Here is a 23097-nt window from a genome sequence, read left to right as displayed (position 1 = left end):
TCGGGCTCGCTCCTATGTAAATTGTAAAGTCCAAAGTGAGGCTTAAGCTCAATAGATTTTGGCCAAGCAAGTTAGATAATGAATGTAAAAATATAAATGCTATGTGCAAGGTGAGAGAAGGCCAGTCTATGCTAGTGCAATAGGAGAGTGCCCAAAAAACTGAGGTCATGTGTAAAAGTGAAAAATGAATGTGTAAGCCCATTCTTGTGGTGTGCAAACTTGAGAGGTCTCTTCTTTCTTTTTGCATGCTTATTGCTTGAGCGAGAGAGAGAGAGAGAGAGAGAGAGAGAGAGAGAGAGAGAGAGAGAGAGAGAGAGAGAGAGAGAGAGAGAGAGAGAGAGAGAGAGAGAGAGAGAGAGGTTGGAGAAGCTCTTGCTTCCCCCTCCTCCTCCTCCTCCTCCCCCTCCTCCTCACCTTCTCTTCTCCTTCTTCTTTGCAGAGCTTGTGCCACGATTAAAGCAAAGGAGTGGAGATTGCCTGAGGTGTGTTGTAAGGATTGTGGAGCTAGTGACAAGCCTTTCGTGGATGAACTACAATGAGAAGGTAAATTGATGAGTTTGCTGCATTCGTTAGAGAGCTTGCAATGGTCATGTGAGAGATAGCCATATCCGCATTACTTAAAATGCTTGAAACAATAGGTGTTTTGTTAAGTTCAGCATGTATGGCTTGTGAAAGCAATAACATTGTGGTTCCATTCCTAGGACTAATAGATTTGAGCAACTAGGTGCATATGTTCTACACCAAGTAATGAAATAGGAGCTTGTACTTTGAAATGTTGCACATATTAGTATAGGACGGGTAGATCGAGAGGGATCGAATTGCACTTGTGCATTGGGAGTTTTTGGCGGCAGTGTATTGGATTGTTCATGAGATTGTAGGAAGGTAGAAGTAATAAAATAAGGTCCAAAAGCCTTACAAAAATTTAAAGATATAAAATTTTAAGCCTTTGTGCTTGATAGAAAATTGAAAGAGGAGACTTGAGAAATATCCATAGGACATAGTGTACAATTTCTTTTACTTGTTCATGATTGTAGCTTTTAAGCTCTTGCTTTGTGCATTTGTGTCTTTTACATTTTACTTTTTATAAAAAGCTTGTGTAGTAGGGGAGCTTATTAGAGGAAGATAGGACCAAAGAAGAAGATATCCTAATTCAAATCTCATCAAATGGAGGGGAGGGAAGTAGATGAAAGAAAATGAGGATACCACAACCCTTTGGTTCTAATCAATTACTCATAAGAACCCAAGGTACAATGGTTGAAACCTTGAGTGATCTATTCTTGTTTTTTCCTTTTTTCTAGTTCCAAACTCCCTTGAGGATGGTCTAGCCTTTTAATTGATTGATGTACCCAACTTTGAGTCATCACAACTAACCTCACAATACTACCTTGTGGCCGAACTTTCTTGAAGCATTAGAGCCTTTGTCAAGCCATCAGGCCTTCAAAATATTCAACTGCACGTTATGCTTGGGGCCAGCTACACTAAAGGGGGATGGACAATTTGGCCTAATTGACAAGGCCTAGTTCTAATTTTTCTCGGTCCAATAGGTTGTGACCTTTTGGCCAAAATGTAATTGTCATGGCATTTTAGGCTGAATTGAGGAGTGACGGAATTGACTTTTGAAGGGCCAAGTAGTGTTTCATAGGGCTGCTTAGCATGAGAAGGGGATGAACTACTCATGATGGCACCTAACTTGTGAACATCAACCAAATTGGCTTCTTTGGAGGTTGTAAAAGACGCTTACAAATATTCTTATTTTATTAAAAAAAGAAAATATTTTGTCACCAGTGGACAGTCAATAGACATTTATTGTCAGCAAATGGCAAATAGGCCATATGGGCCTTTGATTTTATGACAAGCCACTTTTAATTAATCAGTTTATTTTACAACCCAAGTAGCCATGCATAAGGTCCACAAGGGCCTAAGCATGTGTCCTAGGCAAGTGTCACGCCGTGGAACCTTGTGAAGGGCCATATTCCTAGGAGGAACACCTAAAAGGCCTAGAGAATCTTTCCTTTTCCTATCGCGGACATTAGGCTAGGCAAAAAGGTGTGGAGCCTTAGGACTTAGGCCATGGGCTGATGCCTTACATTCCATGCTGAGATCAGGCAAATTTGGATGGATTTTCAATTGGAAAAATTAGACATTGAAAGTTAGATGAACACCAAGCATTAAGATTTGAATGTTTGATTTTTAATAAAAAGCGTAAAATCTTTACCCTTAGCCCTTCAATGCCCACTTGATGCCCTTTGACGCATGGCTTATAAGGCCCATTAGTTAATGATTTAGTTGAGTGTGTGGCCAAATATGGCCATTATCGATGAGAAATTCATCATGTGTGGTGTATAAAGGCCACATTGATTCTTATAAGGCCTCATCAAAATGATCATGATGCCCTAGTAGGGCCAAGACTCAATAAGAAGGCAAATAACAAGCGTTAGATGGCTCAAAAGGCTTGGCCTAAGGCCTTTGTCATTATACACGGCCAATTGGCATTAGCAAAGCCTAAAAGGTTGATTAATCTCTTTGATTTGGTCATTGGGATAGGCCACGTGGGCATGAAATTCTTGTTAGAACGATAGGCCATCTAAGGGCCACATTGGCATCTAATAGAGCCATACCTAATGTGATGGGTCAACTAGCTTTATAGGGACATTTGTATGTAATGACAAATAGCCTTATAAGGCCTTTGATTGATTAAAATAGTGGGCCAAATTAGTTATCAAATGGGAGGAGATGCCTTATATGAGGCCAATTTCTTTTACATAGGATTGAATTCCTAAGGCCACTTGATTTTTGTTATGGCCAGTTAGGCTCATCACCTTTGCCCAACTAGGAAGGACCCCCCTATTGGATGCCTCTCAATGCTTTCACTTTAGATTTTTTCACCTTGTGAGAAGTGCACAATTGACTTGGTCATGGACACTTTGTCATTAGGACATAGGTTGTGCATTTTCTACCATTCACCTACTGGAAACCCACCCTTGAGGAGCATGATGAAATGTGACAATGGTTTAAGGACCATAACCCATGGTGATCATTGTCCTAAGACATCACCTTTGCCCAAGATGTGTCCTATATTTGGCTAATCTTGTTGCACATCCAAAAAAATGTAAGAGCAACATTGGGATTTCAAGATAGGTCAACTTGGCAATGAGCCATTAAGACAATAGTCTAGGTGAGTACCTTGAGTTGAGCCATAAACGTGACCATAGCAGCCTTTAGGCACTCACATTCAAGTTGGAATCACTGCGATTTTAAGAAAAACAAACCTTGTCATATGAGTCCAAGGAACATGTGACATATGAACAATCCCCACAATGAAGGCTTTGCTCCCATTGGACACATAAAATTCACCTAGTCTTGGCCATTTGCATAATAGAATGGTCAAGACTAGCAAGAAAATGAGTGACCAACCAATATGAATGCCTTGCATTTAAAATTTTCCCTTGACCCACGGAAGTACTCTAGAAAACAATGACTCTAGGGTATTTTCTTAATGCCTTGATTTCCTCTTGAGAATGGACAACCAAGTGTTCATAACAATACTTATGCAAATCCAAGAGGAGCTAATCACACTTGTGAAGGCCATTGAAACTCTTGAGAACATTAATATATGTAAAGTCATTGAATGATAGCTGCAAAACCTAAAATCTTGACAAGAAGGTATGAGGAGTTTCATGGGAATCTTGAAATTGATCCCTTCCCAATTATTGTCAAGCATCTAAGCAATCTTTCTATTGTAGGTGACATGTGTCATTAGGATGACAGCAAGGCAAACATCTTACAAGTGGAGAGCCCTACCTTTTGAAAATTTTGAACACTGCCACACTCATGTGGCCTAAGATCATGCATAATAGAGACTAAGGGAATATCACATGTTTGAATGGCATATGAGGGGGGTCTTAACCACTAATGGAAGCCTTTGAGTGAGTGGGATGGGGAAAACTCAGTGACCCAATTGACCAACCTATTGAGATTAGGGGAATATCATAACCACATGAGAGAATTCATTAGCGCTCCCAAGCAAATGTAGTTGGGAGTTGAGTATAGCTTGGCTTGAAACCTTATAGGAAGGAACTCTAGCTCATCCCAACATGCGACAAGTGGAAAGGCATTGCAATTCAATCTAACCAAAACTTGAAAGTATTTAAACATTTCTTGGGGGATACGACATAATATACTTTCCACAAGACACTCAACACCCAAAATCTCCATGTGGATGTGGAAAGACTACCCTAGCCACAACACTTGAGTGTGAACAATCTAAAGAAATTAAGTAGTTCGGAATGGCATAATGCTTTCAAGCCTCCAGTAGTTGCAAGGTGATCCTTTACAAGTTGTCACAATTGAGTTTGCTTGGACATTTGTTAGTAGGTATTGTATCAAGAACTATCCATGACTCCAATTCCCAATTGATGGCAATTGTATTTTTGCCAAAATTTTCAAGACACTGCAAGTGAGGCATGTGCTAGCAACTCCATATCTATGACTAGTAGCCTCACAACATTTCCAAAAATCCAGCATAAGGAAAGAACCAAATCACACCTTAGAATCTAACACTACCTTGTAATCATTGTAGTTCATAAAGAAGAGCCTACCTTCACAAAAAGGCAAAACCTCATAAGCACCCTCATTAAGGGGCAAACTTAAAGCATAAGTACTATTAAGAGACACATGATAAGGAAGAGTGCATTGGCAAGGGAATAACCTATACTTTAGGGAAGCTCCTAGAAAGCCTTCATTGTATGACAAAAGGAACCATGCTAAGGAACGCTTGGCATGCCAAAATAGATGTGATACTTGACCTAATTGATCCTTGCAAGCATTGACATATCATCTATAAAAAAGCCTCATGAGTAGAGACTAAAGCACTCCTAACCAGCCTATGGGAGTGCTACTCGAATGCTTGAAACTTGAGTCGAGAGTTAGGGTGAACAGTTATAGAACCATTCCTTGTTGGATTATAGGACTAGTATTTAAAGCCAATGAGGGTTAAAACTTCAAATCAACCTAGTTGATGTGAAGTTCTTGAGTGCGGTGAATTATGTTTTTGAGCTTTAGTGTTCTTGTAAAATTGTAAACGTTGCATGTGATATGCATGGAAATTAATCAAGAAGTTTTCTTGTACACTTGTATTGCAAACATAGCATTGCATCTATTTGCATTGCTTAAAATAGATTGAAAATCTATTTGTGAACTATTCATAGTTAACTACATTAGGCAAGAAGGAGATTGTAAAATGTTGAAAGATGTGTGTATACTTGTCAAATCGTCCAAAAAGGGGGAGAGAAATAAACCAATCATAAAAGATCAAATGAGAAAAAAAAACCAAGGAACCACATAAACTTGAGCCTCAACAATAGTAACACGGGGGGGGGGGGGGGAAGACTACAAAACAAAACCTCTTGATTACATAGTTAAATAAACATGGAGCCTAGAAAAGTTTTCTTTGATAGGGGAACTTGCTACTCTACCTGGCCTCATTAGAAAGATCAAAACCTTGGTTGCACAAGAAGAGAAAGTGACCATGTCAACATTAGAATCAAGCATTGATGACCTAGGGATTGACCCTCGAGAATTTCCAATTGAAATCCAAGAATGCTTGGCGCAATGTGAACAAAAAGCATAAATAGTGCCATGGTAGACAAACATATGATATCATAACTAAATTAGGAGAAGAGAGAAGATTAAGGAAGGACCTATTGCAATAGGTTGCAAGGTTCACACAAGCGCAAGAGTTGATAGGAAAAAGAAAGAGGCTGAGCTTAACTAGGTCCAATGTATCTTGGTGTTCATCGAGTGTATTGGACCAAGAGTTAAAGTAGATATAGAAAGAGCTTGAAGCTAACCTCATTCTGACCAAACTCCTAACCAAGTGATTATTGGACAATTCAATCAATCAGTGGAGTAGTACTTTGCAGTAGTTGTCTCAATCCTTATTAGATTAAGAATTGTGCCCAACACTAGAAACCAAACTAAAATCTTGATAGTCACAAAAAAAAAAAAGAGAAATACAAGGTAGGAGATGAGTCTTACAGTTTCATAGAGCAATTCATATAGGTATGTGAGGTCAACAGTCTCTAGCATCTTGCTCAATGCGCACAAGCTTTCAAGCCATGCTTGGAAGAAAAAGGATGCACTTGGTTCATTGTCTCAATAATGCTAATTGCAAGAATTTTGATACCTTGAAGAAGGGCCTCTTTAGAGATTTTTAGAAGTTAAATATGCGGATAATCTAATTGTGAAATTGACAAATCTTATCTAGAGGAACAAAGAAGAGACCTAGATTACAATACCCACATTCAGAGTCTCTACAAAAGGATTCTAATAGCTAAATGACCCACTTAGAATGCAGCCTCCACTACATTCAATAACATGATAAAGGACTAGGAACTATATGAGGTGATAGATTCAAGTTTGCAATGAGACACGCTAGCCAGAACCTTTGAATAAGTAATCCATGTGGATGAATTGCTAAAAGAGAGAAACACCAAAGCTATACAGCCTCTAGTTAGTCTTACTTTTCATAGTGAGAGAGCCAAAATCCATAGTGCAACCTCATATAGACACTAAAGACAAAGGAAAACATGTCAATATCACATAGGAAGTGATATGATTTAAGTAGAGTTAGAAAATATTTAGGGCACATTAGAAAATGACCCATAAGCCTACACATTCAGTGTGTCCACTATCATGGTCACCATCTCTTATCAGAATGTCTGGATACACGAGACCACCCATTTATACAAACTACTATAGGAGAATGGAGCATGAGGCTATGCATTATCAATTACCAAAGAAAGCTGATATATCGTTAACCTTACACCCATAGCCCTACTACTAGATAAATAGGTAGTTTAACTATGAAAGGAGCTCTCCTTGCTCTCCCTACACCTAATAACCAATTACTTATAGCTCTTAGAGGTGACATCAATCAGTTAATACCCAAACCACCATACCTATAACCACCCATCCATGAGTTACACTCCAATACACTTCATGGAATAACAACTCGAAGATGAACCATACATAGATCCATATGTTTGGCAAAGAGGGATATCCAATCTTGATGGATTTTTGACTAGTTTCAGTACTTGCTTTAGGTATGGATTGAGGTTGAGGCTTAGGAGGAAATCCACCACAAGAACCCCTGACTTGTTGGACATGCGGTCACCTAGGATATATATAATTTAGATACCCAAAGTAAGAGTAAGAAAATAAAGAAAATGCAGATTTGATATGTCCAAAATGTGGTGTGACACATCTATATGTTGACTATCCTAGGAAAAAACCCTTCACTAGCTTAGTAATCTTACCATTCGTGCCACTCAAACTCTTTAGTGTCAAAGAACCTGGTGAGAATGCCACATTGATCCCTTTTAATGTCATGATTAGAGATCAATAAAAACATGCTAGCATTTTGGTGCCTGTACCCAACAATTCGGATGCCTCATCCATAGGTAAAAAGAATTGGAAGAAAAGAAAAAAGATAGCCAAAGCAAAACTAACACTCAAGACCTCCAATGCCACAATGTTAGCAAAAGGAAAACATGTCCCTAATGTGAAACAAAGACATCAACTTTGAAAATGAATGGAAAGGGAAGCATTAAAGTTTAATCCCATGCAACACTGGGACATAATTCATAAACTGAGAAGTTGGGTAAAGGAAGCTCATGTGCTTCTCTAGGGCATTGATCCCATTGTGAAAGAGGAGCGGCACGACTCATCAGCCACATGCATGATGCATCTCCCTTAGAGGCAAACAAAGCTAAATCTCAACATCACCCATAGCATTACCATTGAAAATAGGATACCAATGGATACATGTAAGAGAAACTGAGTGTGAGCTTGTTGGCTACTTTGACCTCAATATCGGTATCCCTACCATTAGGGCAGTTATTGAACTAAACCTCTTCACTCTAGAATGCAGTGAAGAAGTGGATCAAAGGACCAATGTAGTCAGAAACACCAATCCCACAAGACCATGCCACTGACATGCACATACCCTATCTAACTCTAAAGCTTACAACTTAGAACCTACAAGTAAGTGCTTTTTGGAAAGGAATGGAGATGCACACAATATTTCATATTGTTTCATTGGGAGATTCTACCAAAAAGGGAATTATGGACACATGATTAGGGGCTAGCCTTGGTAGGTGAATTGGGTGGTTAGCCTTTATCAACTCCCAAAATAACACCACATGACAAAATCCAAGAACCTCTCTTAATAGAAGTTTTTGAATAAGTCACACAAAAAGAAAAATCATGTATCACTTACTTTCAATCAAGCGGTGATGAATTAAATCTTATAATAGCTAAAATATTCAAATTTACAAGTCTCCTTATTTTTAGGAGTGACCTATTGCAAGTACTGCCACTACAAGGAATGTGGAATTGTATGTAATTGTAATTGCTACTTTATTCCAAATCTTTATACCAGGATGAAAAAGCATACATTTCAACATACTCTTCTCGAATAAGCGGTACAAAGATTTAGAAACTATAAAACTTCAAAAGCTAAAGAAATTTAGATCATGCAAGTATCATGTGAGCAAATCTTTCCGTTCCCAAGGATACTTGCAATTTTATTACTCCTTCTGTTGTAAATCCTTCGAACTTTCCACTAATTCAAGTCATATATTCAGCCTTCAATATCAATACATAATCTTTGCAACATACCCATCCTTGAAATCACTAAAACTCTTGTTTCCCTTCTCTAAATGATGAGAAACCTCTAACATGTGACATACACGTCAACAACATTGAGTGAGACAACCCTCCTGTCTCTCTCACCAACAACAATACCTTCAACAAAAGACTGGACTTGCCATGCTTCCTACGGTAGGAGAAAGGGAAAGAGAAGTTGAAAGAAAAATCTTGCTATTGTGGCTAGAGAACATAGGAATTATAGCAATGAACTGCATCCCACTATTCCATTCTTCAATACACAACCATCAGCTTTGAAAACCACACAAATTTCAATCACCCGTATTTGCAGGTTTCTTTTGTCATGTTGTGTTTTTCATTTCTCTCACATCTCCCATGTTTTTTCCTTATTAATAAGGTCCCTCCCTTGCCAAGTGGCAAACATGCCATCAAACACTTAAAAGTTTCCACTTGGGATCCCAAATAGTATAGTGTGATCACAAATCCTATCAGCAAGATTGCACTTCCCGCAACAAGAATAGATTCCAAAATTGAATAACAAAAACATGTGGCAAACATGCGAGTTATTACTCGAGACTCCCATCCATTAACATGACTCCCATTGTGGGTAAGCATTGAAAAGTCAAACCAATGATATTTTCATTACTTTTCTAGTTTGTCCACATGCCATGACATGTCCATGGTAAAGTATGTTCTCACACCAACATCCTCGGCTACATAGTATTGCAAACTTGGGACAACTCACATGTAGAAATTGCACAATTTAATGTCATGTTGGGCAATGGAACAAAGGTTAGAACATTTTTCACATTGAAGGATTGGCCTATTAAAATTACATGTATTAGATCCTTGGTGAACTTCATTGTCATGAAAGGAGGCAACTATGAAATCCTACTCAGTCAACCCTAGATGAGAAGTACACAATCAATTGAGGATTGGGATAACAACTTTATGTTCTTTGAAAACCATAGAGAAGTTATTAGGATTGAGATGGACACTTGGAAGACCTTGTTCGCTGACCTACATGCCATCTTTGCCGTGGTGAAGGGAAATACCAAGTCCACTTCAAACTATGGCCCGCTCATGAAATACAACCCCTATCCTAATGATGAGTAAGACTAGATGCATATTTCTCTAATTTACTTGCATATTTCTACCAATTCCACATCAAACTATGGCCCGCTCATGAAGTACATACCCTGTGCTGATAATGGGTGAGACTAGATGATATTGAGTCGCATATTTCTCCTAGGTCCACATCAAACTATGGCCCACTCATGAAGTACATCCCCTATCCTGATGATGAGTGAGACTTGATGCATATTTCTACCAAGTCCACATCAATCTCATGAAGTACATCCCCTACCGTCCTGATGAGAGTGAGACTAGATGCATATTTCTACCAAGTTCACATCAAACTATGGCTTGCTCATGAAGTACATCTCTTGTCCTGATGATGAGTGAGGTTGGATGCATATTTCTACCATTGATTTTCCCTTCTCAGATGTCGAGGAGGATTATAATAAGCAACCACCACAATCACTCATATTGAAGAGTGAAGAGAAAAACGAATCAATTCTGATATGCATGATGGTGAAAAGTGCCATAATAGCTCCTACCTTAACCTATCAAGTATCTAAAAGCAAGCTAGAGTTGACTAAGGCCTTAGACTTTTTGAAAGATAGATTGCAAAAAAATCCTAATGCCAACCTAAAACCACTTGAATAGCTCTTAGACACTCGAAGATGGAAGTGGAACAAAGTGCATGATTTGAACCTCCTCTACAATTGGGTGTTCCTCGAGAAGAGCTTTTTGGTAGCAGAGGCTAGGATGGATGATAGTTATTTTGAGAAGAATACATGGAGAGTGCATACACTGATTGTGAATTCGGAGAACAATCGACTATGACTTTGACGTGTATGCTATTGAACAAATAATTGTTGACTCCAAACCTAAGGAAATACATGGATTAATTATCGATAGAGTACTCAAGAGGGATTGCAATAGAATTTGGCTAGAGTACTTGAAAGTACTAGATTATGAGCAAACAAGATTTAATCAAGCAAATCCAGTGACCATATATAAAATCAGGACTACTTTGGGGCTATGACCGCTAGGAGAAACACAATTGTCTAGTGAATGATGTGATTGTAACTTTGGGTCATTAGATAGTGACCCATAAACCCATTTGCTATCTAAGACCCAATGCACTAAGGGGGATCTTTTAGCCCACTTGGGGCACAAAAGGTTGAAGGAGGAGTGCAGAAAGATTACAAAGAGTATCAACACTGAGAAATAGAAGAAACCTCAAGATCTCCCAAAACATTTTACCAAATTCAAAAAAGATGATCAAATATTGGTGCTTCTTGGGTCTAAATGTGAAGGACAAACCATCAAGCCTATCAGGGCCCAAAGAGATTAACTTGGCTACTAAGGGCAACAAGCCTAGACCTATTTTCATTGTCAATGAACTTATTCATGATGAGAATGCTAATCTTGTGCATGTTTTGCAAGAGTTTAAGGATGCATTTGCTTGGCCACTCGAGGGGACTTAAGGGAATAGACCCTAATGTCGTCAGCCATAATATTCCCATGTTGTTAGGTGAGGTGCTAGTTAGATAATGTCCTTATGCAATGAATCCAAGACACACTAATGCAATTGAAGGGGAAATTGACAAGCTCCTAAATGTTGGATTTATCTATGAGATTGAGCATACAAAGTAGCATGATGTCATTATGTTAAAGAAAAATGAAAAAAATTAGAATGCACATAAATCACAAAAAAGTCAATATAGCAACAAAAAGAGGCAATTACCCATTGCGTTAAATCCTCCTTTTGCTAAATCAAAAGATGTTGAGGCTATTGAGCACATGTTGGGAAGAGTTACAAGAAAGGAAGCCTACATCTTTCTTATCAAATTTTTAGGATACAATCAAGTGCAAGTTCATCCAAAACATAGGTGCAAAACAACTTTCGCCATTGAATGAGGCATATTTGCATATATTATAATGCCCTTCAGCCAAACCAAGGTGCCTGCCACTTTTCAAAAATTAATGTGCACGATTTTCAAAGACATGCTCTATAAATGGTTGGAAGTGTTCATAGATGGCCTTTGCAGACATATCAATTGGATAGACCATCTTGAGAAGCTTTGAGCAATCTTTCAATGGTGTAGCTAGTATGGTCTTTCTTTGAACCCCTTAAAGTGCTAATTCTAGGTAAAACATGGATGCATTCTAGGGTATGTAGTATCGAAGAACAACATTGCAAAAAACTTCTTGAAAGTTAGAGTCATTGTTGAATTGTTGCCACTGATGGACTATAAGCGAGTTCAATGATTTCTCGATCACATAATATATTATTGATAGTGGTACTAAACTATGTGCTATTTGGTTGACCTCTATACAAGCTGTTGATCATTTTTGAATGGATTAAAGAATGCCAACACACCTACGAGACATTGAAAAGGGATCTAACCACAACATAAATTCTATGAGCCCCAAATTTTAACATAGCCTTCCATATGCATATACACATCTCAAAGTTTGACATGGGTATAATGTTGTGCCAACTTGGAGAGCTTAAACTAGACTACCTAGCGAGCTTTGCTAGTTACCAACTCACATATATTGAGACAAACTGTTCTACAATTGAAAGAGAAGGATTGGCGATGGTGTTTGCCGTGAAGAAGCTTCGGTATTATTTACTAGCAAGGCCTTTCACTTTCTTTGTGGACCACCACACTCTGTTGCATCTTGTTAATAAGTGGTCACATAGCCCAATGCTTACTATTTCTTCCCAAATTTGACTTCTCAATTGTACTAGAATGGGAAAGCAAGATTGCATGGTTGATCATCTATCTGAAATACCCAATGGAGAGAAAACTAAAAAGGGTATCACAGATGATCTACAAATATACACATTTTTTCAAAATATCTAAAGCAGAAGATCTCTTTAGAGTTGACCTCACACCCTCCTAGGTTGGTGACATTGTTCATATCTTGGAAAATAAACTACTTGACCAGGCAATAGAAAAAGCTCGACTTCATCGACTCATTATCAAAGCACACCTTTATTGGCCGATCACTAGACAATTGTATCAATTAGGCCAAGACAGCCTCTTAAGACATTGTATTTGTGAACACAAGATACACAAACTTTTGGCTAAAGCCACAAATAGGAATTGTGTGGGGTCACTTTGATGGAGACTCCACAGCTTACAAATTTTGTAGTCTTAGTTTTGGTGGTCAACCATATTCTGTGATGCTACAAGGTTTGTCAAGCATTGTGATGAATGGCAATGCACAAAAGTTCCAGTCAAGAAGGACAAGATGGAGCTAACACTAGTAATTTCACAACCATTTGAAAAGCGGAGAATATATTTTGTAGGGCCTATAAGTTCTGCATCTCAATATTCTCAGGCTAGGAATATTATTGTTGCTATTGATTACCTAACCAAATGGACTGAGGCTAGGGCCATGAAAAATAATGATACAAGAACAATGGTAAAATTCTTATGGGGGTAAGTGATATCACAATTATGGTTGCCCCATTGAGATTGTGAGAGACTAAGGCACACACTTCATTGATGACATGATCATACACTTAATGTCCACATTTATTATCATACACTAGAAATCTTCACTTTACTACCTAAACGTAAATGGCCAAGCTAAAGCTTTAAAAAAAATCCTAATAACTTTCCTAACCAAAACCATCTCCACTTCTGGAAGTGGTTGGGACAATAAACTAATAGTGGTACATGGGCTTATCACACAACCTCCGAGACTGTAACTAGCCAAAACCCCTTTAAATTAACCTATGGTATTGACACAATTATGCCCATCAAGTTCTGTGTCCCTAGCTTGAGAGTGGCTCTATAGGAATAGTGGGAAGGCTGAGAAGCTTAGACTAATCACTTAATAGAATTAGAATGATTGTCAGAAACTTGGTTACTTGCAACACAAGCTCTTATCTATGAAAAAGCACGATGAAAGGCATAGTTTGACAAATACATTAAACAATGGGATTTTGAGAAGAGTGACCTTTTGTTGCTCTACTCCATCAAGGGATATAAGTGAAAAATGAAAGTATGAGGCTAAGGCCCTTTTTGAGTGCATGTGATTAGCAGAACTAGTAATGTCGAGCTTGAAACATTAGATAGTGAAGGCATAGGCTTCTTCAATGGAAGCCGAATGAAGAAATATTATCCATTGACACATTCGCTACATGAACCCCTAGCAACACAACTGTCTATTGCCATAAAAGCAATTAGAATCATTGAGCTTGACCCCAAAATCAAAACTCCATACCATGTAGCTTATCAGAGTGCCACACTGATAGCAAGGAGATCTCACAAAGTCATTGCCCAAATTCATGAAGATGTTGATTATAATACTATGATATATAATGAATGGATGAGCATTGGGAAATTTTTACTTACTCCAATGAGTACAAAGGTGAATCCATACGGAGGAACTCCTTATGCACTATTAGGAAAATATCATATCATGTTGACTATCGAGATTGAAAGTCTGCTTGCCATATTCTATGTATTGCCTAACACCGAAGGAGTTGGTACCAAAGTCCTATTGGGATGCCCATTAAAATGACTAAACAAGTGTATAGTTGACCTTGAACCACAACACATCTACTTGGAGTTACTCAATGTCAAAATCATCACAACTTTTAGTAAGGGTGCTAACACTTCAAATGAGAAAACAATGCCATTGATGCCTTCAACATCTTTACCCCTTAAAGGGAGAAATTTACACTCTCCTAAACAATCTACTCAAAGCTGAAGCAAACCATAACAATCTAATCAATCATGCACTTCAATCCAATATGAACCATCAAGAGTAGGATTGGGTTCCGGCAACACTAACACGAAAAGACAAATATGTCCACCCACATGCTTGTCATTAGTTAAAAAACAACCTCCAACCAAGCACGATGGTGACATCGACATCCCAACCCCAACTTGACTAGATGGGTTCCTAAGGCTTTGCTTAGGACCTAGGGTTACTACACTAGCAAGAATTAGGTCTAGTTGTTGAAACTCATCCATAATGTTACCACAATATCTCCACTGCCTGAACTCAGGAGGGCCAACCTCCACATCCACAAAGAGAAGTACCACACCACAAGCATCGAGTTTCATACCCCAACATGGCTACAAAAGGAAAATATCACAATCATTTTTTGGCAATCCTACAAAAGGCCCAGGCTTTGAAGATTGTCAAATTACCTACAAAGTATAGTAGCTTACTGAACTAACAAATCCACATAAACATGTTGTCTCTAATTGTGAGGAGAAGCCAAAAACTACTAGCATTGTGCCCCATTCTCATTCTCAAATCCAAGTCCAAATAATAGATACAAGACCCCCATCTGAACCTAAGAACACCCTCATCTCACTACCTACAACAAGCAAGGATCAAGTAGTCATATCTCTTGATCAAATTTGCCACCTAAAGCCAAATCCCCATCTAGGCCTATGACATAAAATTTCCCTTTAATATTCAATACCAATGCAAAAAAGCTACAAGATAACCCCAAGTTATGAGAGAAGGACCCGATTCCTTCTTTCAAACAATTTGTGGAGGATTCCTCATTTTGTTGAGTCCGTGCTTTCATTACATGTAATTATTTAAGTTTGCTTCTCCATCAGCTCAACCAAAAGAAGGTAGTAGAAGAGAAGGGTGTCCACCCATTACTCTTTGATATGAATCTAGGAATAGATAGGTATGCCAAGGTAATATTGCTCATTTGTGTTACATTGTTACTAGTGTATTGCTTTGAACTAGCAGAGGATATGAATGTCAGCTAATTTACCAATTACATCCACCCCTTCCTTCCATCAACACCCTTGGTAGTAAGGTCCATGGTAAAAACTTGCATGATGAGTAGAGCATGCTTATAAAGATCACTATAGCTACTCACCCAACCACCATAGAGAAATTAGAGAGAACCACAATGAAGTTCTCATCATTTATTTGTACACTATTTGGTTCCACCAAGGAAAAAATGGAAAGAAAGAAGAGAGAAAAAATAAAAATGAAAATAAAGGGAGCCCATGCATAGGCACAACACCTAGGGGGCTTTAACCCCTAGCCCTTTTTCCACTTCACAAACTCACGGCACCTCAAGGGTAGGACACCTTGAGAACATTGGTAGACTTGTCACCTTGAGCTTTGCACCACATCTACCCTAGCACCAACTAGATCCTCAAGTGTGAGACAACACTCCAAGCTTGCTTGGGGTTCGTTGACCCATCTCCTAGTTGCACTCGCATGTGCACAACAATCACAACACGATAAGGTAGACATCCCCTTAGGAAGTACACATATTCTTCTATAGTGCAAACTCAACTTGAAGAGAAGCTCAATTAAACTAGCAAAATTGATGGCATTAGAGAGCTTGGAATGGTTATGTGAGATGTAGCCATAGCTTTGTTGCTCGAAGCTCTTGAAACAATAGACATTCAATTAAGTTTGGCATACATGGCTTATGAGAGCGACGACATATATAGTTATTCACAACGTGGAAAGATTAAGATCATGATGGTTTTCAAATATACCATTTTGATTGGCTAGTGTCCTCTTTAGGCCTATCTTTATTAATGAAACTATCTTTAAAACATTGACTAAAGTAAATATGTTATTTTAGATATCCATAATCTCATGTCCTAGGAGAATCTCACATTGGGAAAACTTGGAGGAAGCCTCTTAATTTGGCTAAACTATTATCAAAATTGTCATAAGTTTTAGATCCAAGGTCAAAGTATAGTCCTTCAAACACTCAAATTGAATAAAGGATGTCATTTAAGCTCGTTTGTTTGGTAACATCATATCTTAGGATAATTGTACCTTAGTAAAACTTTGAGGAAGCTAGCTAAAATGTTATTGTAATTGCCATAACTATCATATTTAGGTCCAAATATAATTGTCCAACCACTCAAATTGAATGGAACAAGTCATTTAAGCTCATTTCTTTGGTTAAATATTACATGAAACATGATATACCATGCTGAATAATACTTTTCCAAGTAAGGTGACATTTGAAAGCTAGCCTCCATACCTTTCCTTGGTAAAGGCATTGATATTAGTCACTTAGTATTTGAAGCTTATACCAATTCTTTCTTTTAACTCCCTAATTTCTATGAGAAAATTAATGAAGATATCCCTTATAAACAAGTTTCTATGAGCTTTCCCAAAACTTTCCAATATTGGTTTCTTACATAAATATTGCATCATTGAGTTATGAATGTTACATCAACTTTAGTTTGGATCATTGGCTACATAGGGGTGTGTTTTTAAAATGAGAAAGTAGGATTGTGTATTTAGAATATTGATACTACTACATTACCAAATTATCTAAACCTTGTTTATTGGAAAGCCCCATATGACAACAAATATAAATGTTGTGGGAAAGTAATTAAAATATGATTTATTGTGATACTTTAGCTTGGACTCTAGTGGGTTTTAGCTCAAAAAATGATAGGGTCCAAATATTGGATGGAAGGGGTTCCTCATCCACCTTGAACAAGAATTCTGAAGCACTTGTATGTAGCATTCTCTAAGGCTAGATTGAAAGATCATGGAGAGATCAACCAAAATTTTCCTCTATATAATAAAAATATGCAATTTGGAGAAAGTGGTAGAAGGCTTCTTTGTGACATGGAATTGTACTAGAGTTAAAAGAGTAGCAAAAGATTCTTTTGGCAAACTCAAGAACAACAATTTAGAAGATTGGAGTGAATGGCTCCACTCCCAAGATATTGCAAAGGTTGGGAGAAAGTGTGGCAAATATCTCCTTCAACTAACTAGTGTAGAGATGCACACAGTAAAAAGTTGGAATATGATATAAGAGATCCCCCTATAGGTATGTTACCTCCCCCAAGATATTTAAGCCCTCTTACATGCTTGGATACCTAGTGGGTTATGCTTGGCAAAGAAGGCACTTGTTGGGAGTTCTTGGAAAACTATGTTCAATATTCAAAATCAAAAGTATGGTGCATATAGTCATGATAGAAGAAGGAAACTTATACCGGAAACTCTTGAAAATAGTATATTCTTCTATTTGCAATTGACCAATAGTAGTTTCACATTCTTTATTTCATGATGTTGTAGATGTAGATCACCAATGCATGGAGACAACCTTTCAATTTTCTAATTTAACATGTTCCCAAAATATATTTTTCATTCTTGGCCACATTTTGTCCATTCCCCTACTTTGTTGTGTATGGTGCAATCACTACACCTATTGCATATGAATGAATGCAAGTAGATGCAAAAGGAAACATGCAAGGGTTAACCCACCATCAAGGAGAAGGGCATGGAAACTACTCCCAAGGCAATTGCTCATCAAGAAGACTCACATGAGCAACAAGAACCATTAGCTAGAATGATGGGAGTCAACGAGAGACCGAGGAAAACAACCACCAACATCTTCAAGCAAGTCAAATCTTGCTAATTTGTAAGAAGGAAATTGTCTATATACCAAGGCACCTTTGTAGAAGAAAAGATGTGAAAAGCATAGATTTGTGAGGTATGCCTTAGGAAACCCAACTCCTCGGGTGAATACTATAGGTTTTGTGTGGCAAAACATTGGCAAAACCATAGTGTACCCTCCACCTCATTGTGTAGTCCATATTCCTTGTAAAGCATAGGCATGCTTACAACAAGTGTAACTTTGATACCTTGTCCAATGTTATCTTTAGTACTAAACTCCACCTTGTTGCTTTGTTTCGATTGATGTGTTTGAGTGAGGAGAGTGAAAAGTGAGGTGAGTGAGGGCATAGTTTTCATGTTGGTAGTGTAGGTAGGCACAATCCATGCTTGAGTGAGGGGAATGGAAAGTGAATGCTTTCCTTGTCAATAGTGTGGGAAATTGCAATGTCCATGTTATTCATACAACCTATGGTAGAGGCTTTTACCACACTCTTTTCTTTAGGAGATCAACATCTAAATCTATTACAATCTAATGCAAGAAACTCCACTTGCAAATTGAGAGTTTTCACATCCTAGAATAAGTGCTACATTCTACAAATATTTTTGACATGGTCAAGTTTTCATGATGGATCTCATAATAGTCTCCAATAGTTTGTAAGAGTCTAAGACAAATAGGTCAATGAACCAGAAATAATAATTTGTGTTGTCTAATATTTCCTCAAGGGAAGCTTGGGAAACATACTCAAGACATAGTTGTGTGCATTTATTATAAAAATATCAAATATTCTCTCTGTTGAATGTCTTTGGACTTGTTAGAGCACATGAATTGTTACATGATCTCAGAAAACATTATAGATGCAAGTGTGAAAGTTGTAGAGATGGTTCATTCAAGATGATTAAGGACATGGCGTACTAAAAATACAAGTCTTTTTATACTACTTGGTGTAGTTTGAGGTAGGTCAAGGAGATGATCAATCAACCCCATTGTTTAAGGCCATCTATATCAATGAAACATGTCTCAAAACTTGAGACCAAATACTCTAACTTTTGATTAAATCCCATCAATAACAAACCATGCAATTGAAAATGTTTCGCAATCCTACTAACATAATCAAACTTAGAAATTTTTGGTGTTTAATTTGAAGGCCACTAATGTTTTTGGCACATACCATGGCATATTTGCACATACATGGGGTTATAATTATATCATGCGGTCTTTTAGTGATGAAAAAAAGTAAGATTACCTATTGTTCTATATGTAAACAACAATAGACACAATACACACAAAAAAATGTTTTCTTTAAGACATTGGAATGGTGTTAGAATACCTTTTTATTTGATGTATTTTTTGTTAGTTCATACTATGAACTATGGAAGTTTCTATGGGCACAAACTTTTGGTCCCTTGCTTCTAATGTAAGTTGCACTTTTGTATGTAAATATCATGATCAAGCTAAATGTTGCTAAAATCCTAAGAATAATTGTCTTGGGATATACTTGTCTCTAAAACCGTTTATTGGATGATGCATATGAGAATTTCTGCCTCTAGAAAGTGTAAGAATAGACAACTTGATTCCAAGAAAGTTACATTGAGATATCCTAAATTTTCCTTTGTTGTGTATTCCATAAAGGTTTTTGTTGCAGCATATCATAAGAGAAGGGTAGAATTGCCAAATGAGTCTCCATTGCTACATGAACTAAGTGAAAGTGACACTAAGAAAAGAGGCTACATGAGATTGAGACACACTGAACATTTCAAGTAAGAAAATCTTGTGTGCAAGTTTTTCTTGGTTATGTTGATATATGGTGGATTTGGAACTCCTTACATTGGCAAGAAGATTTTGCTATAAAGAATGATGTTGAAAAACATTTGGTTATCACATTTCTACAACATAATCCTAATATTTCTACCATTGTAGGTTCAAGAAAATTTATAGAAATTACAAGTAGACGGCATGATATTTGGTTGATACACTTTGATGTTTACATCTATGAGCATGTCACTAGCATACTAGGCATCCAAAATGGAACCTACACCCACATAACTTGCACATGATGTAGAGAAACTAATCAACTTGCACCAATTTTAAGATATTGATCTAGTGCAATATTTTTGCACACCTTTTCAATGTAGTTTATGTCTAACATAAGAATGTGGCAGGTTTTTGGACAAGGCTGCAGTGGAAGATAGGAGTTCAGTTGCAGGACTCATAAATGATGAAAGCTTGTGGTATTTGTGCCCAATAACCCAAGTAGAAGAAGCAAAATTGATACTAAGACTATTGCCTATATTTGCATGCAATATAATTCCGGGATGTATTCTAGCACAACTACAAACACTTGTGGTACAAGAAGCTGCAACAACAGATAGACACATATTCAAGGACCTTGTTTTACCTGAAGCTTCAATGACATCTATACCATTTATGGTTCTCCTAGCCCTAATACCTTTTTATGACTATGTTTTTTTTCCCTTTGTACAAAACAGAATTTCATTTCTACCACTTCGTCGTGTTGGCATAGGCCTCATCTTTTCCATTTTTGTGCCTATACTTGCTGCTCTTTTTGAGATCAAACGTAGGAATTACCACAAACAACACCCTTCTCCTCAACCCCCTATTAGTTTCCTTTGGATCACACCCGTGTATCTTTCATTCTCACTTGTACAACTATTTTTATCCATTGGACTCCTTGACTTCTTCTATACACAATCTCCAAGCAGTATGCACTCCTTATCTATTGCACTAAGCTTTGCTTCTATGTCATTTGGCTACTTTATAAGCTCTCTACTTATTGAACTTGTTGACAAAGTCACAACAAGGAAATGGTTTGGCTATGATCTTGATTCCCCTGAGAACCACCTTGATTACTTCCATTGGTTTCTTAGTGGGATAAGTATCCTAAACTTTTTCATATTTCTTTATTGTGCACATTGGTATAAGTACAAGCAATTTGACCTCTTGTTAAGCTCTACCTCTTCTCCTGCTAGTATAGATGTTCCCTCAACAAGAATTAATATGGTTTACCACTCACGATCATCATCTGAGATCACAAATACATTTCAAGGTGAAGAATCTACTACACCTCCAAACATTATTTGAATACAATGTACTGAGAACTGGATAATTAATTGAGAGCTCTTGAGTTTGTGCAATAATGAAAACTACATGAATAATTGAATGATTAAATTGAGAGCTCTTTAGTCTGTACAATGAAAACTACATGATAGGTTGCGATATGGAGCCAATGGTTTGATCAATTTGATGAAGTACTAACACTCTTTCATTACAAATATAGTTTTTCAGATTTTCGAATCTTTGACTAATGTGATTTCCCTTTCCATATTTTCAACTCTCGACGAATGTGATTCCCTTTTTATTATCCAATGGAGATTCCATATTTCTTTATGTTGGCAAAATGTGAATGTCTCCCACAAAAATTACAAATTGGCATTTATGTTACCAAAAAGTGTATGCAGATCGGTAGAACAAAAGAGATTCCCAAATGGAACGAGTCACACACTCCGAGAATCCAATCCTTTTCTATCAAACGCTATAGTTTGCTTAATGCAAGAACTTCAATAATTTGGTTGGGATAGTAACTATGATTCACTAGAGAATATGGCATCAATGCCAAAGCAAGAAAGTAGTTGCAATAAAATAGTTTCATTTTTGAAGAAAGGGTCTTTAATCAACAAAACATTCTTTCTTTTTAATTTAAAAAAAGGAAAAAAGAAGTGATGCCATTTTAATGGCATATTACCCTCCCAACGCCCCAATATATATATATATATATATATATATATATATATATACATACATGTTACAGAGCTACAAATCCACGAGTCCATCGGGCCTGGGATGGCTTCTTACAAATTCAGCGTTGTAAAAAATGAAATACTTCTGGTTACGGATCATGAAGGAGTGATGCGCCAGTGATTCTGACTGGCGTGAGTACGCGTGATCATGCTGGCAGCCGGAATATACTGATCAGGGAATGCAGCCCCGGATCATAATCATAAATATTGTTGAGCCACACGTGAATGCACAAGCTGGTATTAAGCACACACACATACCAAGAGCAACGTTAACATTGGCGATGATGACACCTCAAATGCAAAAGACTCATATAGATGCTTGCTTGCATGACAAAGATCAAATGGTGATTCGAAAGATTCAGAGCTACATGCACGTAAGAAACAAGATGTGAAAGCACAAGGGGAATTGCTAGTAGCCATGCCTCTGAGTCAAAAATAGAAATGAAAGGCTTGAACAAGGACATGCATGCATGGGAAGAAGATGTGGTAGAAGGAGCAGAGAAACAGATAGAAAATGTAGTGAAAGAAAATGCCCAATGCATAAAAGTGGTCAAGAAGGATGTCAAAGGAGTGCCACAAAATAAAGTGCAAATGATACATGATACACCTAAGGAAAACTATGTGCACTTCAAGTATAGGTTGTAGGATGGGTTGAAAAAGGCACCCAACACAAGGATGCAAAGTCACTAAGCTATAAAATAGGGTTAACAAAGGTTCCCATTATGAATGCATGGCATACTGATAAAGATGGTGAAAATTGAGGGAAGATTCTAGCCCTAAGATTTTCATGAGAATTGGCAAACTGATACAGATTTGAGGATTGGTATGGCTATGCTTATATGCTTTATGATGTCCTAGGTCAGGATCATGTGCCTCTTTCCCTTAGTCTCTAGGTCAATATATTACAGTTCTTTCATAGAAAAGAGAGTGAAACATGCCATATGAAGGTTTAAAAAAGAACAACCCATTAGTATGATGCCTTAGTGGTGGCTAAACACTCTACACATGATTGTGATAACTTGGCACCAATGTTGGCTCACTTTTTCATTAGAGTGGTTTACAAAGGATTTGTACCTATTTAGTCAGACCATAGGAGATAGATTTTGAGGCACCCCAACCACACAGAGCTAATTTCCACCTAAGGGAGATACTTCACTTAGG

The 23097-nt window shown here is 37.5% G+C and overlaps 1 protein-coding gene across 1 annotated transcript; it reads left to right on the top strand.

Annotated features, from left to right (window-relative positions):
- Window positions 1–442: 442 nt before the first annotated feature.
- On the top strand, window positions 443–21220 carry LOC148032293 (protein NRT1/ PTR FAMILY 8.2-like). The gene is made up of 3 exons (XM_087683900.1): window positions 443–543; window positions 19751–19878; window positions 20281–21220. Exons 1-3 carry the CDS (start codon window positions 526–528, stop codon window positions 21218–21220), a joined length of 1086 nt encoding a protein of 361 aa, XP_087540026.1. The 5' UTR covers window positions 443–525.
- The last annotated feature ends 1877 nt before the right edge of the window (window positions 21221–23097 follow it).

Source organism: Lygodium microphyllum, chromosome 8, assembly GCF_053477565.2.
Source record: "Lygodium microphyllum isolate KBCC chromosome 8, Lygodium_microphyllum_v1.1.10, whole genome shotgun sequence".
Taxonomy (NCBI): domain Eukaryota; kingdom Viridiplantae; phylum Streptophyta; class Polypodiopsida; order Schizaeales; family Lygodiaceae; genus Lygodium; species Lygodium microphyllum.
Note: the sequence above shows the minus strand (reverse complement) of the source record. Positions and strands in the feature narration are given on the sequence as shown.